At 44.0% G+C, this 21,196-nt stretch overlaps 7 protein-coding genes across 8 annotated transcripts; 5 read left to right on the top strand and 2 right to left on the bottom strand.

The window, feature by feature from the left end:
- On the top strand, positions 1-3,650 carry LOC128301153 (stabilizer of axonemal microtubules 1). The gene is made up of 6 exons (XM_053037492.1): positions 1-60; positions 153-359; positions 1,333-1,621; positions 1,683-2,032; positions 2,556-2,841; positions 2,931-3,650. The coding sequence occupies exons 1-6, from the start codon at positions 1-3 to the stop codon at positions 3,221-3,223; spliced, it is 1,485 nt and encodes a 494-aa protein (XP_052893452.1). The 3' UTR covers positions 3,224-3,650.
- On the bottom strand, positions 3,634-5,603 carry LOC128301158 (eukaryotic translation initiation factor 1A, X-chromosomal). 2 transcript variants are annotated; one of them, XM_053037506.1, is made up of 3 exons: positions 5,530-5,603; positions 5,178-5,427; positions 3,634-4,809 (listed from the first exon to the last, which is right to left on the bottom strand). In XM_053037506.1, the coding sequence occupies exons 2-3, from the start codon at positions 5,379-5,381 to the stop codon at positions 4,567-4,569; spliced, it is 447 nt and encodes a 148-aa protein (XP_052893466.1). In that variant the 5' UTR covers positions 5,382-5,427; positions 5,530-5,603; the 3' UTR covers positions 3,634-4,566. The 2 variants fall into 2 exon arrangements, with proteins under 2 accessions (XP_052893466.1, XP_052893474.1); XM_053037514.1 differs by having other exon boundaries at positions 5,178-5,424; positions 5,530-5,585.
- A 554-nt stretch (positions 5,604-6,157) lies between these two features.
- LOC128297086 (transmembrane and ubiquitin-like domain-containing protein 2) lies at positions 6,158-8,211 on the top strand. The gene is made up of 3 exons (XM_053032650.1): positions 6,158-6,456; positions 6,556-6,863; positions 6,933-8,211. The coding sequence occupies exons 2-3, from the start codon at positions 6,668-6,670 to the stop codon at positions 7,958-7,960; spliced, it is 1,224 nt and encodes a 407-aa protein (XP_052888610.1). The 5' UTR covers positions 6,158-6,456; positions 6,556-6,667; the 3' UTR covers positions 7,961-8,211.
- Positions 8,212-8,665: 454 nt separating this feature from the next.
- Positions 8,666-12,595, top strand: LOC128310618 (uncharacterized). The gene is made up of 2 exons (XM_053047309.1): positions 8,666-8,736; positions 8,815-12,595. The coding sequence occupies exons 1-2, from the start codon at positions 8,666-8,668 to the stop codon at positions 12,416-12,418; spliced, it is 3,675 nt and encodes a 1,224-aa protein (XP_052903269.1). The 3' UTR covers positions 12,419-12,595.
- On the bottom strand, positions 12,442-17,306 carry LOC128304036 (SH3KBP1-binding protein 1). The gene is made up of 6 exons (XM_053041162.1): positions 16,969-17,306; positions 16,668-16,903; positions 15,476-16,597; positions 15,294-15,413; positions 13,605-13,873; positions 12,442-13,529 (listed from the first exon to the last, which is right to left on the bottom strand). The coding sequence occupies exons 1-6, from the start codon at positions 17,100-17,102 to the stop codon at positions 12,879-12,881; spliced, it is 2,532 nt and encodes an 843-aa protein (XP_052897122.1). The 5' UTR covers positions 17,103-17,306; the 3' UTR covers positions 12,442-12,878.
- Positions 17,307-17,739: 433 nt separating this feature from the next.
- Positions 17,740-19,426, top strand: LOC128297053 (CAAX prenyl protease 2). Its single transcript, XM_053032606.1, has 2 exons — positions 17,740-18,050; positions 18,137-19,426. Exons 1-2 carry the CDS (start codon positions 17,881-17,883, stop codon positions 18,888-18,890), a joined length of 924 nt encoding a protein of 307 aa, XP_052888566.1. The 5' UTR covers positions 17,740-17,880; the 3' UTR covers positions 18,891-19,426.
- Positions 19,427-19,734: 308 nt separating this feature from the next.
- LOC128297067 (transcriptional adapter 1-like) lies at positions 19,735-20,857 on the top strand. The gene is made up of 2 exons (XM_053032628.1): positions 19,735-20,650; positions 20,718-20,857. Exons 1-2 carry the CDS (start codon positions 19,773-19,775, stop codon positions 20,842-20,844), a joined length of 1,005 nt encoding a protein of 334 aa, XP_052888588.1. The 5' UTR covers positions 19,735-19,772; the 3' UTR covers positions 20,845-20,857.
- Positions 20,858-21,196: the final 339 nt, after the last annotated feature.

Genomic DNA, 21,196 nt, shown 5'->3' with positions numbered 1-21,196 from the left:
ATGCCGCAATGTTGTAATTGTGCCTGCGGTAGGCCGGGATGCGTGCCTATGAAGCGCGTGGTAAGCTATCTTTAGAATTTCCATAAAACGTTACAGCAGATAATACTGTCCGCCATGTTTATTCTGCTATTTTTTTTTCTTATTTCTTGCAGCGCTACGTCCAGCCTCCAAAACGGGAATCATGCAAACCAATCGTAACGTACAAACCGCCAGAGGTGGAATTTGGAGGTGATTCCGTGTACAAAACGTCCTTTAATACAGATCCTCAGCTTGTTGTCAATGCTCGCCCGCTGGCAATCAAGCCACAAAGCCATTTGGTGCCACATCCCGGAAGTTTGGAAAAAACTACTGTCACAGCGGTGAGTATGAATCGTCCCCGATGGTATTACTATCATTAGTATTATTGCATAGAGTAAGTATGGTTGTGTATCAAATGCTTGCCGCGGTAGGCGCATTGATAGCGTATTGGTAGTGGCGCCTTTCTTCACACGACAAGGCCGAGGAAAAATCCGATCCGGACCGCTCTTTGATAGCTAAGACTATGACTATCCCGGGTAAGTTATAGCATCATGGGGTCATTACGGCCTGGCCATGCTAACGAAAAGAAAAATGCTTGCCGGTACAACATACGAAGATAGTTTCGACAGACAAGTGGGAGATTTTATTTAGTATCCCTTAGTTATCATCATTGATAATGTGTAATGTGTTTTTGCATAATGAGTAAAATTTATTTCGACTATTTGATACCCCAGACTCCAGAGTCGATTATTAGCTTCTAAAACACGGATATTTTCGAAACCAATAAGGGATATAGGCCAAAAATAACACTCGAACCATAAATGGTTGATAAATTAGCTTAATACATCACGATCGGTAAGCTGTCTGGAAAAGTAATCTCAGTCCACGTTTGAGCAATGCCATAGAACAAGCCTCAGTGTCCGGTATAACACCCCGAAGGTTGTGGCTCAGATCGCTAGGTCTCATCAGACTTATTATTCTTCATACTGACGGAATTTCTAATCAATAATGTATCTTGGTATATTGTTGCACGTCTTAAAGACCTAGATCAAAGTGTAGTATCTTGGTCTAGATCAGGGGTCTTTTAACTTTACAGCCCACCTTCCTCAAGAATTGAAGTTACTGTAGCTTGGATGCGAATTACTCAGTATCTCAGCCCGCAGACCATTGATACTAATTTTGCTCTTGAGATTCAAAATTTATGCTTTTTGATTTAATAAACTAAAACAATAATTAAAAGCTGAATGGTTATCCTTAGAATCCGCTCATATACTAAGATTGATGTAAGATATGGTTTACACTCTTTTTCTATAGCTCTCCTACCCTGGATATAACAATGTAGACCGAGCACAACCGATAGTTCCTACTGGTAATCAGTTGATACAGCCGGGACCTTTGCAGGAGGTAACCACTAGCCGGCATGATTATGTGGCCAAAACGACACCAAAGCGTTACAAAATTGTCCCGGCAAGCCATATGCACGTGCACAGTGCGCCGTTTGAGAAACAAACTATGAACAAACTGTCGTACAGCTGTCCCAACATGGCTGGCTTTGAACCGGCCCGGTCTTGCAAACCGTTGCGCGAGTACGAACGTCCCGAGAGTAAGTTTTGCCGCTGATTCCTCTTTAGGCAATATCTCAGCTTAATCACATCCACTTCCAGTTCCGATGCAGTCTGAAACGACCACAAAGCTCAGCTATGGTCCTATCTGTCCACCGCCAAAAGACGATGTACCGTGGGCGCGGCGAGCGTGCTACCAACCGCCAGACGTACCAATGGATAATGAGACGACGTACAAAAAAAGCTACATGCCCGGATGTCCAAACGAACGCGTCAAGATGGTACTGCCGTACAACAATATCTCCGTACCTGCCGGTTCGGGTTTCGAATCGAAGACAGTCTACAAAGAGAGCTACCACAGTGCCACGTGCGGCGAGCGCCCGCCCCCGATCCGACCAACGCCACATCTGCGGGTGTCCAATCAAAAACTCGAGGACGATACAGTTTACAAGGTATATCCTAGCTATGTTGTGAATCATTCCAATTTTTTCTGATCCGTACCAGAACTCACTGTTCACGGACCCACCGATCCTAGTTAGAGCATTGTGAAACATTAGTGTTGATTTAGTGTCGAGGCCCGTGTCTGTTGGCCAATAAGTGTATCACGTTGCCGATTTGCTACTTAGCTTAACCTAAACGTTGTCTCGAGCACTTTCAAGTCAAATTACACGTAAAAATGCTTAAGATGAGAGCCATAGAGCAACGCCAATCAAATTAAGGTAATTGCCGAAAAGAATGTCCGTACTGTTTGTAGCTGAATGATATAGTGTTGTTACTCACGATGCACTCGGCCTTTAACAATAACCGTCACGTTAACGCAGACCAATTATAGCATTTTTGTTTCGCTAGATTTACTTCAAACTGGAATGATGTACATATTAGCCTTCAAGGACACTGAACGGAGCATGCTACGATTCTGCTATTTGTTGTATTTTGTACATCCATTCAATTTGCTTTTCGTTACCATTCTTATAGACGTCATTTGCAACGTACTGCAACACGGAACGTCCGGCGCCAATACTTCCGCGACCAGCACCACTTATCGGAGATGGTCCGATGCAGGAGATGACAACACAAAGGCATGACTTTGTTTGCAAAGGACAAGCGAAGCGGGATCCAATAGTTCCCCAAGGATCTCTTACGATGCCAACCGGACGGGTAGAGAGTGCTACCGTCAATCGTTTAACCTACACAAATAACAAAGAAAACATAATTCCAACGAAATCATGTAAACCGATTATCACCTACAAGCGCCCGGAAGGTAAGATTTCTAACACTTGCAAGCGATCTGGAATGTTTCTTATTCGTACTGATATTCGTAACGACCACTTCTGTTGTTCCATGTTACAGAACCAATGGCGAGCGATACGACGCAAAAGCTTAGCTATATGCCTGTTTGTCCACCACCCAAAGAGCATTATCCTTGGGCCCAACGGGCTCGCTATCAACCCCCCAACCTACCTATGGATTCAGAGACAGTGCAGAAATGCAGCTACCCCCCACCAGGAAAATACATCGAAGAACCCTGCTCCAGCACAACGGTATGCTGCCAGTCTTGCAGCCCGGCAGCAGTGAACTGCTGTGCAAACGTGGCCACGGCATGCAATGGTGTCAGTTACCCGCGAGCAGCAATTGTGAAGTAGTTCCAACGTCCAATTCTAACTCTTCAGTGTTCGGTCTTGCAATTCCGATTTGAAATGTAATTCAGATGTATTTATTTTATTTATTCACTTTGCGTCGATAAGTTTAAAAAACCGAACGAATTATTTTTTTGATAATTATAACCTGGTGATTTGTACAAAATTCATATCACGTACAGTTAATCTTTTGTTATCGATATTTACTGACAAAGCAATATACAGGGTAACATTACTGAACCCCACTCAAAATAATTAAATCTACCAGTCGATAGACGTGTATATAGGTGACGACCTTTACTCAATTGCAGCCCAAGTGACTGAGATATATGGTCTAGGTGTCTAGGATCATCACCTAACATCAGCTCAAATTCAAGGGGATTTCAACCTTTGCTATTGGCTATAGGTGGAACTCGATGAACTAAAGAAACAAGGCAGCGTGATGTAGTCCATGATAAAGAAGGACATACGATGTACAACGTAAAAATATTTCCTTGAAACCGTAGTTTTGCGTGTATAACACTGCCTTTTTTCATTTATTCGTTTTTGTGTAAGAGTAGGGCGAAGTAATATGATTTAATTTATGAATGTGTAGAAAAAAGTGCTGCCAATCCGAGATACAATGTTTCAATAAATGGTAATGAAGGCGCTAATTTAAATCTTTGTAATTCCTTACAATTTACATTGGACAAATGGTTAAGAATAAAGCTTTAAACAGGTGCAATTAAAGCACCGGAGGATTATTAAGTAATACAAATAATATAAATGAATGGATGCTAGTGTTACACATGCTAAAAAACGGTACATTTCCTGTAAACAATTTTGCAGCGCCAGTCCATACTTGTTAGTAAACAATTACTATCATGCTTAACCACGCGATAAGCGTGTTGCTCTTCACGCAATTCAGTATAGATGATTACTCGTCACGATTCACACTTTCCCAAATGCTTGCTTAGCAGAAATAACACAGGATTTTCTTTTCGAAATGAGCGACACAGAACAAATCGGTTTATGTACGTTTCTGTGTTATATAAACGATTTTCTTCTCTGCTGGAAATTTGGAACTTGTTATACAACACAAATATTTCACTTCCTGCTACATCTGTCCCAATGTGCCACCCCTAAATTCAATTCACTTCACCCACTTTTTGATACACTGACAATATTTATACTGAAACTCACAGCAATACACACACCATTTCTGCACCATTTCTTCCCGGAGGGTAGCGTTGTTGTTAATTAATGGTGGTGGATCAGTTTGTTGTTAAACAGTTCTGCTGCTACTCTTGCCTTCATACGTTGCAGCACGGCGTGAAATTTTACTTCGGATGTTGGGTTCGCCGTGCAGATCAGATAGCGTCGATTGCGTCGCCCTCCTCTGACGAGCTGTAATCGTCACCGAACTCGATGTCGTCATCCATGTCGTTCTCGACGAATGTCACCGTTTCGTTGATGCGCACCGATTCTGGGAACTCACCGTACGTCTTCAAATTTCGGGCCTCGTCCGGGGTGTATTTAAGAATAACGTCCGCCTTCGAATCCTGATAGTCTCGCAGACCTATCAAAATAATGTCACCCTGGTTGATCCATACCTGCGAAATGTAAACAGAAAGCAGATTTCAGAAACGCATACACGCGCATCAACTTAGGAAATACATTTACTCCACTACACACGTATGCAATCGGTGTGGGGTGTGAATGCTTGGTTGACCTGCATTTCATTTGGCAATCGTAAAGACAATGCGCAAATAATCATTACCCCTCCCGTTGCAATCAACTACGGGAAAATATCCCTTCGAGTGCGGTATATTCCCTACCTAGCACGCGCCTCAATTACTCATCGGCCATCAGCATGAACCTTTTGCATCGATGATGTTTTCCGCGCACTCTCGCAATACTCTTTGTCCGCACAGCAAAACATACATGCCACCACCTTCCGGACTCCGGAAACAGGGCTTACCTTTTTTCGCAGCTTGCCACGGATGTGACAGAGTCGTTTCACACCATCGAAGCACATTGCCTCCAGTCTGCCGTTGCCCAACATTTTTGTGACTTGTGCATATTCCTGTTCATCCTCCTTGAAGATCAATTCGCGCTTCTCGGACTCGTTCTCATTCTTACCCCTGCGACGGTTTTTACCTCCCTTTCCCTTGTTCTTCGGCATAGCTACCGAGCAAGATGGCTGGTGATCGCTTCACGCAAACGTACTGCTGAAATAGAAATGGCATACGAGCAAGTTTGGCACGGTGATTCTTGAGCGTGGGAATATTTGCGGAATATTTGCACGAAAAAATAGTCCAAGAGCTAGTTACCAGAGTGCTGCCGTCACAGCGTGGATGACCAAAAAGAACCTCGTTGCTTCTTCTTCTCCTTTTGTTGTAAAACCATGCAAGGCTGCTACACAGCGATAAACGTCAAGTATGAAAGTCATTTCTGTCCACCATGATGGATGTGACTGTGACAGTTCACTACATTTCAAAAGGATAACTTTTGACAGTTGAATGATGTATGATCCCCCTGAGTTTTGCTAATTTGCTGGGATCAATTGCAAATAGAGCGGAGCGAACATGCTAAAATTAGAAGAGTTCCAATAAAATTGTATCCAATGACATAAAACATTCACACGGTTCAACAAACCATGTGCGGGAAAGTGTAGCGATTTGACCATAATGTTCGCTGTATTCCTTTTTCTGTAATACATAATCGAAATACACTGGTGCTAAACGTAAATCGGCTCTAAAGCGTTTGCATGTTTCGAAACTAAACGCAATCCACGTGTCAAACGACACGAAATATGAAGTATCGATCAAAAACCAAATGAACCAGCCTGTGGTGCAGTGAGTATTTTTGCTTTGGACAGGAATTTAGAAAGGAAAATAAATCTACGTCAAACTTTTCGTCATCACAACACTAGAAGAGTTGCGTGAAAACTAAGTTTCCACAAAATCTCCAAATTATTGCTGCAATATCGGTTACATTATATACACTGTTTCTTGCTGGTTAAGCATCAAGGTGTTTGCATTTCACGAGTGCGCAGTGTGTCTACGACACTGAAGAAACGAAAGGTCATTCGAGGATCGGTCAGCACAGCTGTAGCGAATCGTAGATTTAAGCAAACAGAATTTCCACGGCACAAAATTCTTGTGTCTACCTTCAACGTATACAGTTGGAAAAACGCCTGCGGCTCGTATACCCTGTATACTCAATAGCATAGCTCACAGAACGGAGATTCAGCTTATGTAAGGCGCATCATTTGTTTGCGATTTGTTGTTGTTTACATTCCGCCCGTGATGTCAGCATGATGAAGTAAAAATTGTTCCATAATCCCTTCCCTGCAGGATGTGCCCATTGCCACGGATACACCAGAAACGGATTGGTTGTTAAACGCACGTTAGCTGGATCACTAACTGTGCCGCGTTACCCTGGCAACAACAATTGTATTACGGGGAAATGTTGCCGTTTCTGGACGAGACCGACGAGTTGTTCAACTATTGGATCCTAAGGGTCTTGGTGCTGATCGTTATCTACCTTGCGTGGCGTTCGACCTATGTTCGAGAAGATCGTCCGAATGCAGCGGTACTCGTGATTGAAAACAATTTGGGGCGTTTGAATAGCATCCAACCACATAGCGTTACGACGATTATACGTAAGTGGCCAGTAAAATCAACAGTAGTATCGAGCTTGTACGCTAAGCGCAAATGTTTTCCAATTGCAGTGCGCAGCTCCTCACAGCAGTCCAATATATCGAATGTGACAGAAACTGAAGAGCTCGATCTCGAAAACGACAGCATAGCCTCATCGATTGATAACATCACGCAATCCATCCTGACGGAAGCTTCAGAGTCAGCTACTGGGCTTGATTTAAGTGACACGGAAGGTTATCCGGGAGTTGTAAGTGCTCCCGTTGTTGACACATTTAACGATCCCGGACCGGAAGAAATCATTCGACAGATGGATGCCACAGACCCTGAACCTATCCCAACCGCGCAAATCGACCCAGTCGAATCCGCCGGATTGCGACAAAGGTTGAACGTCACTAGCACCAGCGCTGGCCAGCCAGAGGGAGAAAAATCTTCTGATCGCGTTGATAGCAGTACTGAAAATAGAGCCTCTGCAAGCAGCAGTTTAACGGAACCCCCATTGCCTACCAAACCGATTAGAATCAAGCTGAAGTATTTGAATGACGATTCTAAGCTAGTGGAAGGCAATTTGAACGAGGGCATTGGTGAATTTAAGCGACGAAACTTTACCCTGGAACTGGCAGCCCATAAACTGGTCAGATTAGTATTCAACGGCCACGTGTTGCAACCTGACAATAAGACGCTCGCTGCTTGTGGTCTGTTCGATAACTGTGTCGTTCATTGTCTGATACACAATCAGAAATCAGCACTCAATGGTGTTAGTACCGATCGTCCTTTGGAAGGATCGATAGGGGATAATCAAAACCAAGCGCACGGTCAGATCAGTGGGTTAGAGAATGGTGATGGCATGGACACGGATGGGGCAACCGATCGCCGAGGCACGGACACGGATAACAATCGATCCGGCACGCGTTACGGGACGTACTTTATCTACATCGGCACACTAGCAGTCACTGCGGTCATATTGTACGGATGGTACTGTCGCTTTCATTACGGTCATTTGTTTAATCTGAACTCCACCATCGGGCTAATCGTGACTACTACTACGTTCCTCATTATGATGCCGACGATTATTCTTGCTGATAGTAATACACCGAATTGAACGTCGCGCAAGCGGAGCTTAAATTACGAATGCAAAAAATCCGACCGTCGCCCAACATATTTGTTTCCTGCGCAAACAGTGCAGCTTTTGCCTGCATTCGATCGCATCGCATGCAAGATATTGTACTGGTCGCTAGTAACCAACAAATTCATGTTTATTTATCAATTGTCTGTCTTGTTTGATATCTCTACATGCTCCTTGTTTTGTACATAATGTGATCCAATAAAAGGTAATCCAGACACGAACGTAATCAAAAGTAAACCCGCACAGGTGTGGCATCTGTTTTTTCTTTGTTCGTGTAATGATAATGAACTCGCAATCGCAATAGCATTTTAGATAAAACAATTGATTAGATGTGCTGATAAGCATTAAACGAATCTTGCGGTGTTTTGTGTGTTGATGTGTATACAAGTAAATTGAATTTAGCATGCGCATTGCAACCGTGCGAAACATTCAGTGATATAAGTAACACACATAAAAGGCCAGGCGCCTCCTCCACTTCAGTTCATGTGGATGACATCACCAGTGTTTCTACTTGCGCCTTCCGGTTTGAGCATTCTGTCAGTTCTGCTATTGTTTATCACATTGAAACGTAAATCGTTCGATTAATCCGAGAGCATACAGCAACGACAGGTTGGTCTACCACTGCATTAAAGCTCACAACTTTAGTACAATCACATGTTCCCAACGGTAAGCCTCGACAATATGTGCGCATCAGCCGAATCACGGGAATTGCGAGACGCGTTCGATAGGTTTTCAGTATGGATTCTTGCCCAGTAAGTATTTGTGTGTGAACTAGAAAGTCAAAATTGCTTTTTCCTGATTTCGTTTCCTATTCTGTTATCCACTTTCAGCCATGTGACCAATCCAAATGTTAGCATCAATTTTGTGCACGGCAAAAACATTAATCGCGATTTGTGCAACTACATGCTGGCGCTACTATCCGATAAGCAGCATGATATGTTGAAGCTTGCGCTCCTCGAATTCCATTTAACTAAAGCTCAGTTTGATTTAGTGTCGAAAGACACACGAGAGCAAGACGTCGCACAAGCGGTACGTTACTGGAACGTATCATCTGCATATTCGATTCAGCATTACCTGTACATCGCCAACGAATGGCCAGCTTTGGAACATGTTGATGATGGTCTTAGCCTGTTGAAAGATAATGATCTACATTTGTTCGACTTATCGTTGATGTCAACCAACGCCCTTTGTCTGATAAGTGCCGCCCGTGAACAGTGCGATGCGAGAAACAAAGATGTGTACGAAATTGCTATGGGTGATGGACAAACGATACGCGAAACGATAACATTATTGCCCAAATTGGATAGGCGCAAGCCTGCATCACCATCTTTGTCAAAAATGGAATATTATCCTGTCGAGGCAAAGCCAGTAAATGGTATCACACTGCACGATCTATGCGGTCTACTGAAAGCATGCGAAGGGCGAGCACCGCTGGGTCTCTTGCTGGTTAGAGAAGCAAAGTTGAAAAATATCCTATCGTACGTGAAAAAGTGTTGCGTTGATCGGTTGGAAAATGTCACCCAAGATACCTGGTTCCTGGTGAGTGACGACATTCCGTTCGAGACTAAGTTCCCGGATCACGAAACCATTCACGAGCTGGCTTTCGTGAAGGATTACGGGATAGTGTTTTGGTTGCGCAGCCGAGGACCACCATCGTCGATCGGGAAATACTTTACCATCAGTTGTTGGAATGAGTACGATTCGGTTCCGCCAGCCCCATGCTGGTTGAACGTGCTGGTGTCTAATGTAACCGATGGAAGCAGTACCTATTTGCAACGTCTTGCTGCCACGGTTAAGCGCGCTGATCCTTGTCAATTGATCGTGCATGTGCAAGCAGTTGATGTAGTGAATGTTCTACAACTACCTGATACAACCATGTGCGATAAACTGTGTGCCATTTTTGGTGTTCGAAGCGAAGAAGAGCGGAACATGCTAGTGACCGTGCGGCTGGTACTGCTTATCGATCACGCCATTGCGGACAATGGTTCGGACGGAATAGCGCAATCGTTGGTACAATTTTTAAACGCGATAGATGATAGCATTCGTCGGCGTATGACAGTGTGGATCGTAGGCGATGATCTGCTGTGGACACGGGTTGCAACCAGCTGCAAGCATTTAGCCATGAAGCACTGCATGCCAAAGCTAGAGGAAGATCAGTGGAAAGATTGTTTATCTCGAATGGTAAAAAAAAGCACCGATCCTATGGGCCCACTCGCGGAATCCATTATCGCTAGTAACAGTCGAAATAGAGGACAAGATCTGTTTGGCAACTTGTTCATACTCACCGTCCTGGCGGAAGCTGTTAATGATCACGTCGATAGTGAGGAGAACGGCAAACCATCGTATTGGTGGATCGATGCATTGGAAAAATACATTTGGAAAAATATCGCACCACCAGAGAGCAAGGAATTGGAGGAGCTAGAACAGTATTGCTACGAGCGTGTATGTGTGGACTGCACCGATCATACGAAACATTTTTCAATGCGCAGTCGTATACAACATCGGACACTTCAAATGTTGCTGGCAGCAAAGTATCTCGCCAAACATTCGCATTTGATCGATACCGCAAACTACCACCGTATCGGATATGATTTACTAGATCTTATGCTGTTCCGGCACAGCTCGGTAGCGATTGCAGTGCTCCACCATGATGTAGACACAGTACGTCAAAGTACACCGCAGGAATTGCAATCGATACGCGATTGTCTGCAGCGTAATCTGCTGCATGTTGCGCACAATTCGACAGAAATTGCAGATATTTTACTATCTGCAGGAATTCCCTTCGACCAGCGATGCGCTCGCCAGCTGAACAATTGGACACCGCTAGAAGTGGCCATAAATCGCACTGATTGGTCGCTAGTTGATCGTCTGTTAGCCAAAGATGCCAACCTTTCGTGCCAAGCGACAAACCTGCACTGCATGCCGGTATCCGAATTAGGCGAAGTATTTAACGACTGCATCTCCGATAACTGTACAGCTCTGATTGAGTGGATTCTGAAAAATCGATCCGATTACCAAATTAACCAGCACAATATCTTCTGCCTATCAGCGTACGAGGAGTTTGATACTGATCTGCTCTTTCGTCTGCTGACAATTGCTCAAGAGCAAGGATTGGCCGCAAGGGAACCGCCTTATCGGTACATTTTTGATAACAGTGCGCTGGATAATGCTGTTGAGGACGATCGTATTGAGCTAGCCATTTTTCTTGTTGAGCGACTTCGCTTCGAACCGACCGATGAATTTCTCGAACTGCGAGCTCGATATCAGCAAAATGCCCAGCTAAAGCAATACAAAAAACTGTACGAACTTTGTAAACTCGGTGAGTTAACAGAGGTACGTAGAATGATTGAAGAAATAGGGCTAGATCCGCATTACGAGTACGATGGTACAAACTTATTCATTCAGGCTGCCTCGAGCGGCAATGTTGAGCTGGTACGGTATCTCTTTGAGGCGCATGGTTTCGACGAACGACTGGACGAATGCGACGAGCATGGATGTACCGCAATATCTCAAGCATTGGTTGATGGCCATCAGTCAATCGTACAGTTTTTACTAAACCATAAAGCAAGCATTAAACCTTCCTGGATCAAAAATTGCCCAGGCCAGCTGCCAGACGAAGCCGTCACTGTTGACACAGAGGATTTCCTATCGCTTATCGAATGTCGTCGGGAAAAACTGGAACGGTTAACCATCGATTACGGTCGCAACGAAGCAGGAGAACTGTTGCTGCATTGCTATATCCGATACGTGGACGAACCGGATGAGGATACGTTCCGGTTTTTACTGTCCCGTTACGATAATGTGGATGTGCGCACAGATGTCACGTCCGAGTTACGAATGGGAGAAACGCCTTTACATATCGCTTTGCAGAATGGTAACAAACGATGCAGAGAAATATTGATAGAGGCGGGCGCTGATATCCATGCGAAATCTCTTCAGCATGAACTGACGTCGTTACACTATGCCATCATGGGTGGTGCGGATAAATCCTTCATACAACGACTGATCGAGGTGTATGGTTTCGATGTCAATACACGCGATGGACGGGGCCGTACGATTAGTTTCTACATGCCTTGTAACATGGAATTGTATTGTTGGTTAGCCGATCAGTACCAGTTCGATCCGTGTGCGAGTGATAGCAACGGTCAAACCGTGCTGCATCATAGAGTGATTAGAAACAGCTTCTTTGCACGTGCTGAAATTGAATATCTGCTAAAGATGTCTCAATTCCCTCAATCGAAAACCGACAAACGTGGTCGGTTCCCTTTACATTATGCCGTGGAGGCAAACAATCTGGCTATTGTACAACTGCTAGTAAAATACCGGTCCGATCTTCATAATATTCCCGATAGTGATGGTGTCACTGCGTTAGAAATCGCTCACAACTTAAACCATTCAACAATCTGTGATTTTTTTGCAAAGCTTGACGAATGAACAATGTGGCAAGGATAGGTAGGGTAAGATATTGCAATAAAATTTATTGTACAAAAATATATGTCCGTTGCGTTTTAACAGCATTGAAACTGATCAAGCTCTGTACAGCCGATACGTAAACATCACATCAAAAAGCACAATAATTAAGTCAATGTTGCTAAACAAACCTTTTCTTCAATTTAGTCCGTGATGCAGAACTATACTAGACAGAAAAAATACGTAGATCTGAGCATGGAGAGAAAATATTGGCTATAAGTGCTTGAATATCATTAACATTTGTAGGATTGAAAATTCGAGACCAACATTGTGTCGAATGTGTATAAGTGTTTGTTTCTGTGTTTTCTTGCAGTTTTATCCGCACCATCGCGGAAAAACAATTAAATATTATCAGTTAAAATTCCACCTCGAGCTGACAACACAGGAACCACTCTCAAATGTCCCTTTGCCGGTGGAATAGAGATCAGTTTGGTTGATTAGGTTGTGGTGCCGGTATTACCGGCAGTAAAGGAGCGGCCACTGCAGCCGCCCCCAGCGCTGACGGACCTTGCAACGGTGCTTGTTGTGGACCACCAAGCCCGACCGTAGCTGCAGCTGATTGATTCAAAAACGCCACATTGAAAGGTTTCAATCGTCCCACTGCATTAGGTTCAATGGTGCTCGAGAATGCTGAAGGGCACGGTGACATGCAAGGAGTCGAGCAATGGCTGTTACTCAGATCACACTGATCTAGCTCCCGGATCAGCTCGTCGGCCGTTGGACCCCCGATACAACGCTTCGGTAGATCCTTTTTTTTCGATATTTCTAGCGCGGTCGTGAGATCCCACATCTGTATTGCGCCGTTGCAGTGCCCGGACAGGATGAATCGACGCGGTCTCGACCCCATCCGTGATCCTTCACATTCATGCACGCAGAACGACGTAATCGTGGTACCGTCGACTGATCGTATCAGACAGATGCGCTCGCCATTTGAGGCAAGTCGGACGTATAGCTGGTCCGTATCGGGAACGACCTTTTGCACAAATATCTGCTCATCGTCTTGCTCGCCGAATGGGCCGAAATCGTTGCCAGCCGAATAGCTAAACGTCGAATCAACGGCTTCCAGTGAAACGATCTGAACAATCCAAAGAGGTAGAATAAAAACAATTTAGAAAAAGTAATAATTTTACTAGCAGTAGCGACAACTTACCTTAAAAGATGCTTCGGGTGTAGAACCGGGTTGGGTGGAAATCATGCCTCGAAACCGTGGTACCTGCCAGGTTCGTACGTGGTTGTACTCGCTGCACACGGAAATTAAAAACTTTTCCGACAGGGTCACCTTCGTTACCGGGCTCTGGTGCACAGTAAATGTTTGAAACAGTTGCGGCCCATGACCGACCGTTTCCGGATGCTGCACAATAACCCGCACCGATCCGGATCGTGTACCGTACGCAATTTCAATCCAGTTTCCCGACAGGCCTATCGAAGCGTGTGGAGGGGATGGAAACCAAAGTTAAAATATGCCGAGTATGAAAATAGCCATGTTGCAGAATAAAGAGCGCGCCGAAAGAAACAAAAAACCACACGTTTGAAACATACAAATACGATGCAATGGAATGATTTGCCGTACAAGGTTCGTTTCTAAATACATCCGTATCTCCTGCGTACGTACAAATTATTGTACGGTTCTTAATTAAACGTTTTATAGTTTGTTACTCAACAATATTACGGTTGAATTTTGGGATGCCACTTCCGTAAAAAGATGTTAATGTTATTATTTTGTATATTAAATAGCAACACGAATCGGTTAAAATGGGTTTCACTGGTCAAGCAACAACATTGAAAACCACCACCAACTTTTCACCCCAGACAAATGAAAATCATAATCATTTTATACAACGAACATTGAAACAACAGCTAAAAAATATAATTTAACACAGAACTACAAAACAACGCTCAACAACATTCGCGCATGCCGGTGGATATGGATGTGATGACGAGGCTATCAAACCGATTAGATTTCTGCGCACGCTAGCGCAAACCAAAAATCAAAAAACAAAAGAAAACATTCACAACAACAAAAAGCGGTGTGGTCTGTCACTTGCTTTCCTCCTGCGAGGAACAGTTTACCTTCCTTCACGCGATCCGCGGCTATCAAACCGAAACCATAAGAAATGAGATCAAACAATTGCCAAAAATCACGCGCAAGTACAGCGATAGGAAGGGAAATAGAGAGAGAAAGAGAATGAGATATAACAGAAACACGTTAAATTTGCAAATATTTTCTTGTCCGCCCTAGATGAGCGAAATTATTATTTTTGCACTTTACTTTCAACAAACGACAATCGGCAGATCACCAGACGATGGTACAACGATCTGTTGCCGGTGTTTTATTTTGTGTTTCAATCTGTTTAAATCATAAAACACAAAACAAAAACTTAAAACAAAAAAATAACAAAACTAAGCATTTTGGTAAAAAAAAGGAGATGATGAAAATTTCAGTGAAATGAATGCAATACATATCCGTTCGAATAGTGTGGTTAAAAATTAAGATATTTTGAAAACCCTCAAAACATGCATGCCTATTGCTCGGGTTTCCTGTGGTAGAGTAAGTATGTTCGTGTACATGTGATTTTCCGGTGCCAGACTCTGAACGGTTGGTTAACGTGGTGACGTGGTGGTGGCAAGGGTGCATTATTATATTGCGTGTGTTTCGAATTACAGCGTGAAGGAAGGGTTCGAACATAAAAGGCAGGGAGGCAATAGCACTACAAATAGGACACGAGTGCGTTAATAGTTCACTAATTCGATGCTCAATGTGTGTGTGTGTTGCACATGATGGAGTTCATTGCACTCTACACAAAAAAAAAGAAAACTAAGGAATGATGGTAGCACCTACTTGTCGTTTTTGGTGTTAAGTACACTGATATAGCGGTAATGTGATCGTTGGATGGATCCTTGTACAGTTCCGTCACTAGCAAATCGTTGTCCTTCATGCGTAGTGGAAATTTTTGCATATCTGAAATGAAAATAAGCGATACTAGTCTGCTGCGGGCTGAATGCTCGATGATGAATGCTTACCAATGTAGTAGATGGACCCGTTGTTGCATCCCAACAGGAGGAATGAACCGGCGGTATCGAAGGAAAGTATTGGTACGAGATCCTGTATCTGCCAGTGTTGCGTCATCGCGTGCCATACGCCAATCTTTCCCGACGACGAAAGGGCCACCAGCTGGCTACCGATGAAGAAAAGATACTCGACGCGTACATGCAAATTAAATGTACCGACCTCGACCTTGCTACCATCCTCCGAGATTCCCCACAGTCGAATCTGACTGCCGTACGAGATTGCTACCATCTTGCTGTGCGACTGTTCGCCCGCGGACGTGGCCAAATTCATCTTCGCATTGATTGCGATCCGTTCGATCGTGGTTTCGATGTACGGCGAAATGAAAATCTGCTGCCATCCGGAGTAATCTTTCAGTCGATAGCATGTGACAAAGTGTGCATATGCGACGGAGATCCAGTTATGATGCGCCTTGATTATTTGTACCCTCATTGGATCGGCCCAACCGGTACCGGTTGTTCCGGGGCCAAACAGCAGACCCACCTCGTTTCGTATGTATTTGTTTAGATCGACAGATGAGTTACGGGAGTGACGCATCATATCGAGAGATGCCGTTCGCGAATGGCCTGGCATCCACTGAGAATTGCCACGATTGCCATTGCCACTATAGGAAACGCGCAAATCCCATGATGAGTTACGGGAATGACCCGCATGCCTGGACGTGCTGCTTGCACCACTACCTGTTCCACCCGCTGTGACCGTCCCGGTTATACCCACACTGCCGCCATTACCATTGCCGTTACCGGCACCGCTACCTCCACTAGATGAACCTGGTGCGCCCTGAGAAAGCTCCGGAACGCGTACCATTGATCCGGGGCGAGGATTAGTTTGACATATTCCGACAGGAGCAATAGCAGACACTGTGGAATTATGTTGCGGTGCTATTGGGTTTGCATTAGTCGAATGTGACGGCTGTTGCTGTCTTTGTTGAATGTTCGATGGACCCGGAACAGAGTCCGATTTATGCTGTGTTGACGAGCTAGCGGAAGTGAATGAGCTTATGGTCCCAGTACCAGCACTTATGGAACTGCCCGATGATCCTGACGACCCGATGGGCATTTCTTGGATGGGAATATCTGAAGATGGTAGGAGTGTGGAAGTATGAACCAGTACGCAAGACACCAAACGGGTCAAGAATCCACTTACTTGGAGCGGGAAGATAACCGTAAAAGAGAACATCGCCGCAGCTGGACTGGTCCATCTCTTCACATAGCATAAGCCTTTTGATTAATGGAGCAATATTATAAAACTCAGCCTCATGACGGAGCACACGGATATCGACCGATTTGATGTCTATCTCCTTTGTCCGCAGGTAGTTTAGTACTAAACTAAAGAGTTTCGGATCACGGTCAATAAAGATAGCATCCGTCTCATCTCGTAAACTGCATAACGAAAAAAAGCATGATCAGTTTAATTTCAAATGTATTATTTGAGCAAAGCAACTCACCTTGATATGCGCCCGTTTAGAAGGGAGGTAAAGAAGGTATCTGGAACCCATGTTAGGGTTTGTCTTGAAGTCGAAAATCTTGTGCCACCAACGTTCAGATGTACAATATCGCCAACGTTGTTCGTGTAGGCCATTTCCCCCACCTACAATGTACTTTTCTTTCACAATCGATCGCTGACTTTGGAAACAAACAAACTTTGGATCACTCCGCTCTTCTTTCTTCTGGCAGGGATTTTCACTTCGTTTTGCACAGCATAGTACTAGTACCATTGGACCACTGATACAACCCAACCGTGGCCGACCGTTTGGTCCGGTTACCACATTAGCTTAACCAACACTTTTTTCACCATTATTTTGTGACAAACTTCCTACGTACGCGAAATTTTCATTACAAAAAGGGAATGGACGTTTTCACAACAAAAAATGTTTGCTGACGGCAGTAGCTCTGTCAGATGAATGACATTCACCACATTTGTATTTCTAGTTGAAGAATTTTTAAAATGGCACAGAGGCCGAATTATTACCCGGTCTATGTTATAAAACATGTAAAAATCGAATAGGCTGTTACATGTTTGCAAATTATATACCCCACGGTGATAATAATGTGCTTGTTGTTTTAGAATTTCTGAATTGCAGAATTAACCCTTGAAGTTGTTGACGGTGTGCTGGTTTGACAAGTGCTTTGCGTTTATTATTGTTTTTTTATTTATTAGTTTTGTGTCGCTTTTGTGTCCGTGCATAAATTTTCCTGCTGCACCAGAGGATCGGTGGTGTATTATTCAACTACTTTTTGCTCGTTTTCTCCCCCCAATCTGCAGTACACGCCTGTGCTGTAGCAAATTTCGTTTAGCTTTCTAGACGGATGTCAAAGTGGAACAGCTGGTACTTATTTTGCAGCGTTGGGATCTGTTCATGAGAATCTGGTCTGCCGGTATGGCAAACGAGATAACAACGGAACAGCATCCTGATGGCGGTGAAACAGGAACTATCTACCTACCAGCCTTCGTATCAGTTGGTGCCTGTTTTGTGATATCCATAATTTATGTCGCTAGCTTATATGTGTGGAACTCAAAGCACGACCGGTAAGATTATGTGCCTGTTTGATAACCATACGTTTGATGCCATAGCCCGATAGACCAACGATACTAACGTAATCATCCCGTTTTAGTGACCATCCTTCGACCATAAAGCGGCGATTTTTTAGCGTGTTTGTGGTAATGCTCGTAGCTCCATTTTTCGTGCTAACCCTTACCAGTAAGGATGTGTTCCATCGTTACACTATGTGGCAGATAATGGGGTTCCGGAAGGAGGGATTATTTACCGCCACGCTCGTTCCCTTACTCCTCACGATGGTGCTATTTCTTGGACCGCTTAGCGTGCAGCTATCGAACGGTATCTGGCGTATCTATTCGGAGCCGATGTACTGGATGAATGCTGTGCGTAATTTGGTATGGTTGCGGAATCACCTTGTCGCGCCGCTCTCAGAAGAGTTTACCTTTCGTGCCTGTATGCTGCCCCTGCTGTTGCAAACGTTTCGACCATCAACCGCAATGTTGATCACGCCGCTTCTGTTTGGGTTGGCGCATCTGCATCATATAAAGGAGCGTTTGCAGAATGGTCGACCGCTGCGTGAGGTACTGATAGTGTCGTTCTTCCAATTTTTTTATACCACCATCTTTGGCATCTATTCGGCACATTTGTTTGTGCGCTCGGGACATTTTGTCGCGCCGTTTGTCGTACATGCCTTCTGCAACCATATGGGATTTCCTGACGTTCAAGAGGTGCAATCGCAACCACACCGTAAAAAGTATCTTTTCATCGGTTTCTATGTCATTGGGCTGGTTGGATGGATCGTTCTACTACCTAGCTTAACCACACCAAGTTGGTATTCTAATAATCTGTTCTGGGCTTCTGAGCTATAACTTGAGATGATTTTCATGTGCCATCGCGTAATTGCTACATATGTCTACTCTTTCCATTTGTTTGTACTATGTGTTCCATGTCTTGCTATAGAATAACTTGTTCAACCGTGGTGTGACTAATTGTTAATTTGTTTATCTCCAACCAATATGCACGTGTGTTATATATTGTGTTATGGAAATACGTTCTAATGGCGAAAGTTTACAGAACTGTATGGCTTAAGTGATCCTTACTGAAATATCTAATATAGTGAAATATACATCGACAACGTGAGGTATGCATTTTAAAAAGTAGAGATATTGTGCATTACCAATAGTAAATTTCTATACCATGGCAAGTGCTATGCGTTGTGAGTATATATGCCAATAGGATGATAGGCGAATAGTCACAAGCGGCCATCCCAGTGTACTCTAAGTTTAAATAAAAAAACACACACAAGCCTCGTGTTACGGTGGGAAATGCTTTTTTTGTATTCGCAAGTAAAAAAAACAATTAAGAAGTACAATTGTAGACTACAATGTTCGACTATGACATTACAAAAGACACTTTCTAACTTGCGCAAACCCCGTGTCTCATTTTCGTAAACCAGAACTAAGATCCGTTTCATGATTGAATAATTTCCTGCAAATGGATGGGATCGACGACTTTTTAAATTTTTGGTAACCATGGAAACAAAATATAGAGCCTTAAACCCGTGTTTCTTTTACAACTGTTGTGAGGCTCTACTTCAATATTCGCTTGCACCGTTTAACCGCGCCTTTAGTTTAAACGTCACTTCACCTCATCGGCAATCGCAACAGTTTGTAAACAAGAGCACCGTGGTGTTATTTTGTGTAAAAACTGCAGTGGGTTAAACATTTGCACGTTTCCTGTACTCCGTGAAAATGAGCATCAGTGTAGAAAATAACGAAGTGGACAGCGCTAAGCAGGCCCTTATGGTGGCGCTAGGAGACAAATGGACCATGTACTTGGCCAACATGAAGCTTTGGTTTCGAAAGAAACACTCCAAGGAAGAGTTTGATCTTGAATGCCGTAAGCTCTTCAGTTCGAACCAACTTCATTTGCACAACCGCTTCCTGTTAGCGATCCTGAACAAAATTGACGCTGTTTCGGTACCTCAATCCACGACGATCCATTTCGATGGTACGCAAATGGTTTCCGCTTCCGGAGTGTACGGAAGTATCGGTGATGGTACGAGCTATAGCCTGTCCTCGATGCAGCAACATGATGGACGCAGCAGTAAGAAACGGAAACGCTCCACTAAATCGTCATCGGATCGTTCCACTTTTGAGCCAATGTCGCCGTATGACTACATTCCACGAGAACCGGCTGTTCCCGACCAAGAACAGTCTTCATCGACGCAATGCGGATTGCCCGGCGCATCACATCCCACGATGCGCTATGCCGCTCAGGAACTGTTTCTGCCCGATAATGGTCTGGTACTTGGTCGACTTCTTGTGGGTGCTTGGGAACATGGTCTGGCCAGTGCCGATGACGCGGCGGTCGAATTAATCATCAACTCGGTGCAAGTGTTGTTGAAAAACATTCTCTCGGCTGTCATCATGAATCGCAAGCATTATCGGGTCACCGCCAATGGTTCGTTCTATTACGACGTTGGTCACGGCACGAATCAAACAATCGTACGGAATACGGTAACCAAGAGCAAAATCGACGATGAGCTGATGGAATTGGATCGAGAGATACTGTCCTATGTCAAGACTCCACCTACGGATTCCACGTTCCTGGCAAGCTGTGAGAATTTGTAAGTTTGCAACTGGGTGGGATGCTGTAGTGCAAAGACGCCCAATTAATGTTTTTTCGATTTATAGATACCCTACCGTAAGTCGGAAAATCAATGCCTTCGAGCTGTACAGAGCGCTGCAAGATCGGAACCTAATTTCATCACACTCAGTATACTCAATGAATATTGAGCGAATTTCTAGCCAGCTGTCGTAGGTTGCTAGTGAATGTTGCGAATGATGATGAACAATGAAGAATGAAAAAAATGTTAGTGCTTTCCTAATCTAAGTTATCGAGTTTTTCCTTTGCAATTCCCTTACATTCTTCGCTATGTCTACTGATCTTTTTTCTCAATTCCTTAGTCAATACCACCTGGCTGTTCAGTTCCCTATCCCGTCCTCTTCGTTCCGTCTTCGTGCCCGCTTGGCATTTATAAACGCAGCATTCTTAGTTTGTTTTGCTATTTTCTTTTCACTCCCGATCTGTGCTGTTTTTGTTCTCAAGGGTTCTTTCCCTAGTCTTGTTCACTTTGTAAAACCCTCGCGATGTATAATAATACAATACGAAT

The sequence above is a fragment of the Anopheles moucheti genome, chromosome 2 (assembly GCF_943734755.1).
Source record: "Anopheles moucheti chromosome 2, idAnoMoucSN_F20_07, whole genome shotgun sequence".
NCBI classification, from domain to species: Eukaryota; Metazoa; Arthropoda; class Insecta; order Diptera; family Culicidae; genus Anopheles; species Anopheles moucheti.
This window is presented reverse-complemented; position numbering and strand designations above follow the sequence as displayed.

What these genes read in the sequence shown, in the direction of transcription:
- LOC128301153 (XM_053037492.1), top strand. Translation starts at nt 1, where the DNA reads ATGCCGCAATGTTGTAATTGTGCCTGCGGTAGGCCGGGATGCGTGCCT. An exon ending in CGAGTACGAACGTCCCGAGA is followed by an intron (nt 1,622 to 1,682) that starts GTAAGTTTTGCC and finishes ATCCACTTCCAG; the next exon opens with TTCCGATGCAGTCTGAAACG. An exon ending in AGGACGATACAGTTTACAAG is followed by an intron (nt 2,033 to 2,555) that starts GTATATCCTAGC and finishes CCATTCTTATAG; the next exon opens with ACGTCATTTGCAACGTACTG.
- LOC128301158 (XM_053037506.1), bottom strand. Translation starts at nt 5,381, where the DNA reads ATGCCGAAGAACAAGGGAAAGGGAGGTAAAAACCGTCGCAGGGGTAAG. An exon ending in GTGGCAAGCTGCGAAAAAAG is followed by an intron (nt 4,810 to 5,177) that starts GTAAGCCCTGTT and finishes TACATTTCGCAG; the next exon opens with GTATGGATCAACCAGGGTGA.
- LOC128297086 (XM_053032650.1), top strand. Translation starts at nt 6,668, where the DNA reads ATGTTGCCGTTTCTGGACGAGACCGACGAGTTGTTCAACTATTGGATC. An exon ending in TAGCGTTACGACGATTATAC is followed by an intron (nt 6,864 to 6,932) that starts GTAAGTGGCCAG and finishes TTCCAATTGCAG; the next exon opens with TGCGCAGCTCCTCACAGCAG.
- LOC128310618 (XM_053047309.1), top strand. Translation starts at nt 8,666, where the DNA reads ATGTGCGCATCAGCCGAATCACGGGAATTGCGAGACGCGTTCGATAGG. An exon ending in TCAGTATGGATTCTTGCCCA is followed by an intron (nt 8,737 to 8,814) that starts GTAAGTATTTGT and finishes ATCCACTTTCAG; the next exon opens with CCATGTGACCAATCCAAATG.
- LOC128304036 (XM_053041162.1), bottom strand. Translation starts at nt 17,102, where the DNA reads ATGGCCTACACGAACAACGTTGGCGATATTGTACATCTGAACGTTGGT. An exon ending in CTAAACGGGCGCATATCAAG is followed by an intron (nt 16,904 to 16,968) that starts GTGAGTTGCTTT and finishes TTCGTTATGCAG; the next exon opens with TTTACGAGATGAGACGGATG. An exon ending in CTTAACACCAAAAACGACAA is followed by an intron (nt 13,874 to 15,293) that starts GTAGGTGCTACC and finishes ACGCTTCGATAG; the next exon opens with GCCTGTCGGGAAACTGGATT.
- LOC128297053 (XM_053032606.1), top strand. Translation starts at nt 17,881, where the DNA reads ATGAGAATCTGGTCTGCCGGTATGGCAAACGAGATAACAACGGAACAG. An exon ending in TGGAACTCAAAGCACGACCG is followed by an intron (nt 18,051 to 18,136) that starts GTAAGATTATGT and finishes ATCCCGTTTTAG; the next exon opens with TGACCATCCTTCGACCATAA.
- LOC128297067 (XM_053032628.1), top strand. Translation starts at nt 19,773, where the DNA reads ATGAGCATCAGTGTAGAAAATAACGAAGTGGACAGCGCTAAGCAGGCC. An exon ending in CTGGCAAGCTGTGAGAATTT is followed by an intron (nt 20,651 to 20,717) that starts GTAAGTTTGCAA and finishes TTCGATTTATAG; the next exon opens with ATACCCTACCGTAAGTCGGA.